Source organism: Martes martes (assembly GCF_963455335.1).
Source record: "Martes martes genome assembly, chromosome: X".
Lineage (NCBI taxonomy): Eukaryota > Metazoa > Chordata > Mammalia > Carnivora > Mustelidae > Martes > Martes martes.
The window spans coordinates 43,304,776-43,315,068 of NC_137897.1; the positions used below are offsets into that span (position 1 = coordinate 43,304,776).

The following is a 10,293-nucleotide window of genomic DNA, read 5'->3' on the forward strand; positions in this document are numbered from 1 at the left end:
CAAAACAAAACAAAACAGAGACAAACTTAGATCTCTCCATCTCCAAAGCTCATTCTTTGTGTATCATACAGTGGGGCCTCAAAACCAAGGCATCCGGGCTGGAGATGCTCTGCCTAAGGCAATAGGCACCCAAGTGATGACAGACACAAGCCTGTCCTCTCCCATGAAAACAGAAAAAAGGGGGGTGACTGGCTTGGCTCTCAGGCCGAAAGCTGCCTCTGAGCTGTCTCAATTACATTAAATGAGGACCTCAAAGGCAAAGAGCAGCGGGAAGAAAGGTGGGCCTGGGTGGAGAAAGGGAAATCTGAGCATTCTCCCTCACTGTGAATGTAGGAGATCTGACTTCCGACGGGCTGAGCCAGACAGGGTGGAGGGTCTGTCTGCCATCAAAGCAAGAGACCCTTTCTCTGAGGGATGCCTACTCTTCATGGCTTCCTCCCCAGCAAGTCATCAAGCCTCCTCAAGCCCAGGCTTTCTTATCTGTAGGACACAGAGAGAACGGGCCCTGCAACCTTCCCAGGATTTCAAGCCATAAAACTGCACTTTTGAGGGATGATCCTTTGAACACTGGCACTAACATTAGCGTCACTCTTCTAGTCAGAGCTCTTCTACTCACCCATTGGCCTCAGGCGAGCCCTTTCTCTCTGGGTCTCACCCTTCTCATCTGTGAAATGAACAGCTTGAGCTGGATGCTTTTTAAGGGTCCCTCTGGCTCCAAGTTTCTTGGCTTTTTTGCTGGGATTATTGAAATCGTGCTGGTCGTGAACGAGACCCAGCAGTTGTCTACACACCCCTGTCATGGCTCTTGCCCCCATGTTGTCACTGTCTTTCTCCTCCAGTAGATTATCTCTACTCCCCACTGCCTGAGATCAGGCCTTATCATCTCTCATGCAGACTGTCCCACTAGCCTCTTCACCGGATGACCTCCAACCTGCCTTCCACACTGTCCACTCGTGGGATCTCTCCAGAACCTATCTCTCAACACATCACCCCACACTCTAAAATGAGCACCTCTTTCCTCAATCTAAAACCCTCTCCTGGCTCCCAATTCCCAATAGAATAAAGCTCCTCATCCTGCTATTCAACTGTCCTCCTGATCTGGGCTGGCTGACCCTGCAGACCCTCCTCCAGACCCTTCCTGCCTCGCTGTTTGTGCTTTAGTTTGTACTGACCTCATAAAAGTAAGTGCTCCCCTGCCCCACACACCCAGCTGGTTCCATGTCTCCGCACATTCACTGATGCGGTCCCCTCTGCCTCAGCCTCCCTTTTGCTCTCCATTTCCACCAACCCACATACTGTCCTTCTTCATCTAACTCACTCCTACTCGTCCTCCAAGTGTCAGCTATAGGCATCACCTCTTCCAGGAAGCTCTCCCTGATGGTCTAGGTAGATGTCCCTCCTTTGGGGACCCACAGCCCCCCTGTGTTCCCCTCTAGCCCACAGGAAACCTCAGTACATTCATCTTCCCTACCTAACTGTGAATGCCGGGAATCCGGGAACTGAGTAATATTAACCACAGAACTTCCTACCGGCAGTAGTACAAGGCATGGCACGTACTAGGCTCATAACATTCACTGGACTGGCCTCTCTTTCAGAAATGCAGTGAGCTCCCATATGGCCTCTCCCTCCAGTTCCTCTGCCGCAGAGTTTGGCCAAGTTATTAATAATAATAATGCTTCTTGCTAAGGAAGCAGACACCGTGTGCTGAATGCTTCACCTATGTCATCTTATTTAATTTGCACAATAATCATGAGAAGATTCATAACCATTTAGGAACTGGCCCGCCCATCAGATGGACAACTGCCTCCCTCCCACTGTTCTAAGGGAAATTTGGGGAGGGAAAACGATTTAGGTACTTTTCATCACGGATATGATGACAGTGATTCTAACGTGGCTATAGAGAGGAAAATACTGGCTTTGTTCAGGTGAGGGCAGCATCCTGGAATCCAGCAGGAAATCACAAGGCCCAGATCTGCGGTCATATTATCCCTTTAAAAGGGTATAAAAATCACATAGCTACAAAGAAATGGATTGATATTAGGGAAACGGTACATATCATGTGCTACTTGGGATAAATTTCCTTCCAAAATGTTAGAGGACTCATCCTGATGAGCCCACGGGGCTCTGGCTTGTTACCTTTGTTTTGAAGATGTGCGGTGAGGATCCTGGCCGAGTTGTTTTGTTTGCTACATTACACCTCTAGGGGGCAGGGTAGCCCCACAGATTATTTGCCATCCTTATCTCAGCTTTCCATCCTGATCAGAGCCTTGATGGGTATATTAGGCAGAGAGGCAATTTTCTGATATATTTGGCGGCGGGGTGGGGGTGGGGAGAGGTGCAACATGAATCTTTTCTATCAGAAAACATAGTTTTCTCATTTACTACTTGAGAAAACCGAGGCTCTCAGAGTTAAGTGACTTGCCCAGAATTGGAGAAAAGTCCTCCTTCCACGGTGCTGCACTTTCCCTGACTGCTAAGGCCCCTAGAGAGATTTGGCTCTTAAGTGTTTGAGAACAGGCTTCCCCACATAAATGCTTTCAACGTGGATGCTTGGAGAGAGACCAAATAACTTCCAGGAGAAAGTTGGAGTAACTAGCAAACTACCTGGCCCTACGTGAGTTACATCAAAAGTGGAAGCCAGTCATTTACTCATCATCCTTCCCCAAGACCAGGGTTTATCCTTCTGCCAGGGAACACAGCAGGGAAGGAGTCAAAGGGGCTGAGTCTTATTTTGACTCTAAGACCCCATGCCTAGCCCAGGGTCTGAGCCCAATAAAGACTTGATGAAAAATAAGTCACTTTCCACTAGACTGAGCAGACGTTGCATGGGTCCTATGCATGTCTCTTTGCTCCTTTCAGAGCAGAAGATCCTGCACCGAGGGGCAGGACCATGGTATGACATGGCCACAGTGTGAGAGGGAGAGGTAACGATGAGTGGACTGGCCATGGCATCCCCAAAGTTTTGTCTGACTCTGCTACCCTGACATTCTACCAAGTGGAAAGATGAGTGAGTGCAAAAACCACCAAAGAGTGGAGGCCAAACCACTCCTGGGAGCATGAGGACAAGGCCACACAGGAGCCAAGAGGATTCTGAAGTGGAGTTATTTCACACCACCAGAGCCCTGGAAAGACAGGGGCACCTCTGGCCATTAGTGCGCCAAGGCTTAATCTGACATTCATTTGTCTATTCACTGTTTCCTGGGCAGCTACTGTGTGCTGTGCTGTGTGTTTCCAAGCTGCTTGCTCTCTCACTCATGCCCAGAGCACCTGCCATAGGCAACACGCTCTTGATACGTGTCAGTTCAATCTCAAGCTGAAGGAGCTCTCAATCCAGTAGGGAGGACACGAGATGCAAACAAAGAACCAGGGCAAAGTGCTCGTTTCAAGGGCCGGAGGTAACCCAGCAAACCAACGTGGGAGAGGGGACAGGGCAGCTCGGCCTTGGGAAGAGGATGGAGCAGCAGCCCAGGAGAAGGAGGCAGCATGAGTGAAGACCGCGAGACCATGAGCAGGCTGCGCTGGCTAATGAGGGGGTACACCGGCCCTTCTGGCTGGAGTACAGTATATGGGAAGGGGCCTGGAGAAGAGATGAGAGGAGAATGGTGAGTTGGGTGCCGATCCTAAGAAGGCCCTGGGTGGCAGGTGGAGGAGCCCTGCAGAAAGCTCGGCCTGGCTGTGTGTTACCAGAGGCTTGATGGAGCAAGAGCAGGGGAGGCATCTATGAGAGGAGACTGTGGCAAAAATCCAGGTGGCAATCAGGAGCCGGACCCTGACTTGACTAGTGGTATCCGGAGCTCTGCCGGGGGGGAGAGGGGAGGCCAGAGCTGTGCCTGGAGTGTCTTTAAAGTCTTTCGACCTTGCCTGCGGGAGGCCATGGTGTCTCACAGACTCAAGCCAGACACTTCTGGGCCCAAAGAGCTTGTGTAACCTCAGGCAGGTCGCTGTACCTCTCTGATCCTAGTTGCCCTGTCTGAACAATGAGGATAATACCATCCCTTTGCTAACCTGGCAGGGACTCTGCAAATGAGATAAGCGGCCAGACTGCATGGTGGGTGAGAGCACTGCAGATGGACTCTGGAGCCTGCCACCTGGGCTCCTTCGAGCTCCTTCTCAGTCCTGCTGCTTATTCACTGAGTGACCTTGGGCAAGTTAACCAGCCCTTTCTGGGCTTTGGTTTCCTCATCTGTGAAACGGATTTAATAACAACATCCACATCAAAGGATTCATGTGACAACTGAATGAATTAATACATGGAAAGCACTTAGAACAAATAGTGCTTGGCACTCAGTAAATTCAGTAAAAAGAAGGAGGAGAAGGAGAAGGAGGAGAATGAGAAGAAGAAGAGGAAGAAGAAGAAGAAGAAGAGCTAGCTATTCTTACATAAAGCCACATAGGGTGGCACTTGGCCCACAGAAAGCTGAGACTCACTCAACATGTGTGTGGCCTCTTCTCCATGCTCCAGGCCCTTACTATGTTCTCAACAAATTCAGAGGCCCCAGTAGGCAAAGCAAGGGGTGGTGGGGGATGAGATGAAACAGTAGCAGAGGGCAAGCCAAGTCCAGTCTTTCTACCGCCTAGGCCCCCGTCTGACACCAGGAGACACCTACTCCCTTCAAAGCCCTCCAGCCAGGTATTCAGCCAGAGGCCTGCCCTGCCCTGATCCTTCCTTCCTCCCAGATCCTGCACACCCCCACCACCCTTGCTGCTCATTTTGTGCTGAGCACTGTCGCTGCCATGGGCTGAGCCTGGCACCCTGTGTCTCTGGCCAGTAGGAAGGGGCTCTATAAGTGCTGAGAGCATGGTGTTTGCTCAGCCTGGGGGCCCCTCCTGATCTGTGCATGCAGCCAAGAAATGTTTGTGGATGACAACAACCCCATTCTTGCCCCAGATCTAGACGGAGAAGCAAGACTCCTCTAATTCTCATTCAACTCAACATTATCATTTCCTCCCACACAAGTATAATGCTCCCAACACAGTGGGGGGAAAATAAATGGCTTACCCTCCTGGGAAGAAGGAGAACCCCCCCCCCGGAAAATCAACCAAGACCCCAGAGGAGACACACTTCCCCGGGGCCCCTCCCTGGGCTTACTCTCACCACCCCCACTTCCCCCCAGTGCCCTCAGCCCCTGCAGGGAGCACACTGACACAGCCCAGCAGCCAAAGAGTAGACCATGCATTGCCCTGGCTGTCAGGAACACCAGGCCGGGCCCTCTGGTTGCTGTGCCCCAGTGTAAGCTAGCTTGCAGGGTGGGTGGGCGGGGGAGGAGGTATGCCTGGAGGGGGGTGGGTAGAGGATGGAGAGTTACCACCCAACCAGCTTCAGCCCACCACCGCCTACAGCAGAGCCAGAGCTGGGCCCCATGCACAAAGCGTGGGAAATACAGCTTTCTTCAGTGTGGAGTGTCTCAGCAGTGCCCCCAGCACACCCGTAAATCATTCCAGGCGCCAGAACTGCAAGGAGGGCCAGGCCAAGATCAACCAGGAACGCAGAGCTCTTCTCTGATCATCTGGAGAGGGGCGGCCATGCCAAGGATAAAAGACCTGAATGTTGATGGAGCCCAGGAGTGACTAACAAACAAAGAAGCAAACAACCAAGCAAAGCCCTCACATCCAGTGGCCGGAAGGAGGTTGAGCCTCCTCTCACTCTATGCTGCACTAAAAAGGCCACACCCAGAGCACAGCAGAAAGCAGACTGGCATCCGGGAACCTGTCCAGAAGAGACAGTGCGGGAGGATGTGGGACTCTGGGGCGGGGGGGGGGGGGGTGGGCGGGGGGGAGTGGAGTAGGACATGGGTGGGGGTGAACAAGACAGCCACTTTCAGCTGTAGCAGAGCTAAAGTTCCCAGGACCAAGAGTCTGTCTTCCGGGTAGTGTGACCTCGGGCGGGTCGCTTCATTCCTCTGAGCCCCCTCAGTTTCTTCAGCTATAAAATGTGCATTGTGGTGACAGACGCACAGGGTCGCAGGGAGGACTGAATTAAGTCCCCAGGCACACGGGGCCCTCAGCGAGCAGCAGCTGGCCTCTCTCCCCTCTTTCTCCGCCAGAGGGAGCCTGGGGACCAGAAACGCCTATAGCCTATACCCGCTCTACCTATCCTCCCCCAGTGCGGCAGCCTCTGCTGCGAAAACTCCCACCCTGCCTGCCCTGGCTTCCCGAGGCAGCCTTCTCACCCACTCCTTACAAACCCAGAACGGCCTGGCAGGGGAGTCTCCTCGGCTGCTGTTGTGGCAGCAATGGCTACCGCAGCAACAGGCCCCTTCCTGATGCCTGGCTGCAAGGGAGAGTGGAAAGGAGGGAGACACAGGACCCTCTTCCTTCCCCTGTTGGCGCCCCCACTCATCCCAGCGTCAGCTCCTCCTGCTCAAATCCTCTAGATATCTAAGGCTCTCCTGGCCTCTCCCAGAGCTTGTGACCTGGCCAGGTCCCGAAGCCAACAGACTCCTGTGGGTCGCCAAGCTCTGGTGGAAAAATGACAGGCCTTGGAGCAGGTGGACTTGGGTTCGAGTCCCAGCTCTGTTAGGAGCCAGCAGCATAACCTTGAGCAAAACCCTTTCATCTTGGAGCCTTGGTTTCCCCATCTCTAAAATGGAGTTGCTACTGTTCACTGCACAGGGCCTGTTGTGAGGCCCCAAAGAGGCAAAGGTGGATGTGCTAATATTTAATATATGGTTAGGAGAGACTTAAAGTACTACCTAAACCCTCCTATTAATCCAGTTGGAAAGGTGAAGCAAAGAAATCCAACAAACAGCCTGGAGGGTGTACAAAAGAGGGACAGACCGGGAGGCAGGCCTGTGCGGATGAAGCACAGAGCTCAAGAGCAAATGGGCTTCCAGCCAGCCAAGAGATTCAGATCCATGGCTGCAGGATGGAGAATCTGAGGGTAATGGAATCCTGGAACTGGGGAAGACCCAGGTCACTTCACTGGGCTCTACACCTGATTCAGGAATGGTGCTTTCTCTGGATCTTCCTGACACCCACTGGGCCTCTACTGGACATGTCCAGCCCCCCACCCCCCACCATCTCTTGAGTGAGTCCACTGCATCACCATCCAGCCAGGTTGGAAAGTCCTCCCTGAATTATCCCCCAATTTCCGCCTGCTCCTGGTTCTGCTCCTTCGAGCCACACATAATGAGACTATCACAGGCCTTACCACTCTGGAAAAGTATTCCACAGCCAGGCTCAAGGACCACCATGTCCATCCAGTCTCTTGCTCCCACTCCCACCAGGGGCCTCTCCTGAAACAGCCTCATTCAGTGGGTCTGACCCCTTCCTTCCTCCAGCGTGGGACCCACACAGGCAGTCAGTCTATGGGGATTGGGCTCCCAGCAATCATGCCTGGACAGGAGAACCCATCTCCCTCGCCCCCGGACTACTCTGGGGCAGTGCACACCAAAACTCAGCTCAGGGTGCACTGCAGCGGAGCCCAGCTGAGCCCTCAAGCTGCAGCTGCTGCTCCTGGGGCCCAGCCATCTCAACCCAGCACCCCAGCCTGCTGCCTCACCACGGGGGAGTTGCAGAGAGCTGTCTCCCAGCAGATTTCCTGAGGCAGAAGGCTTCCCCACCCCCAGCCCAGCCTCCAAGAGACACTCCACTGGTTGTGGCACATGGTAGGACCAGCTGAGCAGTGAGAGGAGGGGGAAGGCTGTCCATTCGCTAGAGGACTTCAGACTTGCTCTGTAGTGTGGCTGTATTAGTCACAGAACCATCAAATCTAAGCTGGGGGACCTTAAAGAGCATTCGAGGCAGACAAGATATGGGGGGAACTGATGGCCCGAGAGAGGAAGGGACTCAGTCAAGGTCACGAAGCCAATCTGCATCACAGCTGGAAGGGGGACCCAGGTCTCCTAACTCCCGGTTCAATGTTCTTTCCAATACAGCAGAAGGGAAAGCAGGGAGCCTTCAGGGAAGCCCTGTGAGCCTGCATGCCCTTGACTCTCTTAGCCTGACATTTATCTTAACCAGCTCACGGTAGTGTCTGCAAGGAAGAAGTGGACCCAGCCTATGTCCCACCAACCCAAGAGACACTGCCAACATGTCCCGAATAGGCTGACACAGGCCCCAGAAGAGAAACTGGCACTGATCCAACAAGAGGGAAGATCTATAGACTTCCCTCCCTGGTAGCTCTTTCATTGGGTGGTGTTTTTCTCCAGGGTGGAGAGGGGTGGTCTTTGAGGAACTAGCCAAGGGCCTGGCCTCCATCTTTGCTCCCCCATCTTTGCTCCCCTGGCCAGAATGTGCTGCAGTTCCCCTCAGAGGGGCGTCTCAGCCTCCAGCAGCCATTCCGGTCCCCACCTGCCTATCTGGGAAAGGATGGGTCTGAGACCGTCAGAGACAAGATCAGGCCTGCACTCAGCACCTGCAGAGGAGACCCAAAGGTTGGTTGGGGGGGGCGGGGGGAGAATGGGGGCTTTCTTTCCCCTGGGGCTCTGAGGTGACACCATCAGATAATAAAAATCCCAAGCAGCACCTCCAAAATAAATAAATAAATAGCCATCCTCTGGCAAGGGTACAGCTAGGGGGTGAAGAAGTGGAGGGGTGATGACTGCTGTAGGCCCTCACTTCGTGGTTTTGAGAAAGAAGAGACACCTGCACTCATCTGGCCAACCCAGGCTGGGGTGGCTAGAGAAGGGGAGGCGGCTGCTTGAGGAGGACCCAGCTCCTCCTGACAGACTGGGACGGGAGAGGAGGACATGGAATCAGGCACGGGCTTCTTACTTTATCAGCCATACAAGTTGGAGAGGGAACTAGAGGGGAAGAGCTGGGGTGAACGGGAGGGGGGGGGTGGTACGAACACACGTTCCTTACTTTCTCTGGAGGGTTGTGGCCGGGCTGGTGCTGGTACTGGTGCTGTGGCCGCCGCCGGCCCCGGGGCTGGAGCTCCTGGATGCGCCACGGCTCATCTGGCCCCGCTCCCGCGGTGGCCGGGGCCCCACGCCCACCGCCGCCGAATAGCCGGCTTCCTTCTCGCGGCCCGGGTGCGCTGGCCCGGTCTCCCGCCCGCCACGCTCGCGACCCAGGGCTGGGTTCTCGTGGTGCAGGTGGCACTGGGCCACGTCGCGCTCGCGGGCTGGGTAGCCAGTAGTGTCCTGGAGCGGGTAGGCGGCGTCCCGCTCCTTGTCCCGATACACCGCCTCCCGGTTCTGGTAGGCGCCGTCCCGGTTCGGGTAGCCCACGTCCCGAGCCGCCTGGTGGAACTGGCTCTCCCGCAGCTCTCGGTGGTGAAACTGGGTCTCGCGCAGGTTCTGGTACTGGCTCTCGCGGCCGGGGCTATCCCGCGCGCCGTGGGGGTCCCGGTGCAGCTCCCCGCGGTGCAGCTGGCTCTCCTCCCTCAGGTCGCGGTTCTCCTGGGTGAGCTGGTCCAGCTGGCCCTCCAGCTCTTCAATGCGCCGCCGCTGGGTCTCCAGCAGCTGCTGCTGGCTCTCGATGATGTTGTTCAGCTCCAGCAGGTACTCCACCGCCCGGTTGGGGCTCTCGGATCCCGGACCGCCCGGGGGCCCCGACCCCGCCTCCATTCTGGCGGCCCAGGGGCAGGGGAAGGGGCAAGAGAGCCCGGTCCCCGCTCGCTCACGGCGCCACCCTCCCCCGGGCCCAGCCGGGGGAGGGGGCCGGCGGGACGCGAGGGCGCGCACCGGGCTCGAGGGCCCGGGGGCCCGGGGGGGCCCGGGAGACAGCTCTGGGGCCGGCGGCACGGGGAGCAGGAGCTGAGGCTACCGCTGCCGCCGCCACCGCCACGGCTCAGGAGGACGCGGCCCACGGCGCTCCGCCCGCTGCGGAGTCACTGCGCATCGCGGCCGCGCGGGACCGCCCCGGCCGCCGGCCCGCCCCCCGCCCCTGCCCCCACCCCGCGCGCCCGGCCCGCCCCCGCGCGCCCCACCTGCCGCCGCCACCCGAGCCCGAAGGCGGACCCGCCCTGAGACACTCGCGCCGGCCGCAGCATAGGCTGCGGGAAATCTCTCTGTGCCACCGCTCCCAGGGGCTTCACCCAATGCAGCCCAACGGAGCCCTCCATCTCGGTCCGTTCCAATGTCCCTGCGGTCCTCTCAGCCCAAGATCCTCATCTAAGACATCCCTGGAACCCCCATTGCAGGCAGCCTCCGGATCCGGGCCTCCCGAGGACTCCGCATTCCCTGGGCCTGCCAATCCCAAGTGTCAGATTCCACATCCCATCCAACCCCGGGACGTCCTATCTCAGGCGACCTCCCTCCCGCCCACATCCCGGGTAGTCCCGGGATCTCTCATCCTAGCCGGTCCGTGGACCATTCTTCCATCTCAGCCAGCCGCATGTCCCTCCAG

General features: G+C 56.3%; 1 protein-coding gene across 4 annotated transcripts in view; it reads right to left on the reverse strand.

The window, feature by feature from the left end:
* The window catches only part of IQSEC2 (IQ motif and Sec7 domain ArfGEF 2), a gene marked incomplete at its 5' end in the record, with an annotated part of 77,780 nt that extends 68,003 nt beyond the window's left edge, over nt 1–9,777 (reverse strand). For 3 of the 4 annotated variants that reach the window (XM_080795003.1, XM_080795002.1, XM_080794996.1), the window contains one exon: nt 8,806–9,512. In XM_080795003.1, coding sequence (XP_080651129.1) covers nt 8,806–9,512 — 707 coding nt within the window. Of the gene's footprint in view, nt 1–8,805 lie in introns of all 4 variants that reach the window. The other variant, XM_080794999.1, reaches the window with a different exon arrangement.
* Between the last annotated feature and the right edge of the window lie 516 nt (nt 9,778–10,293).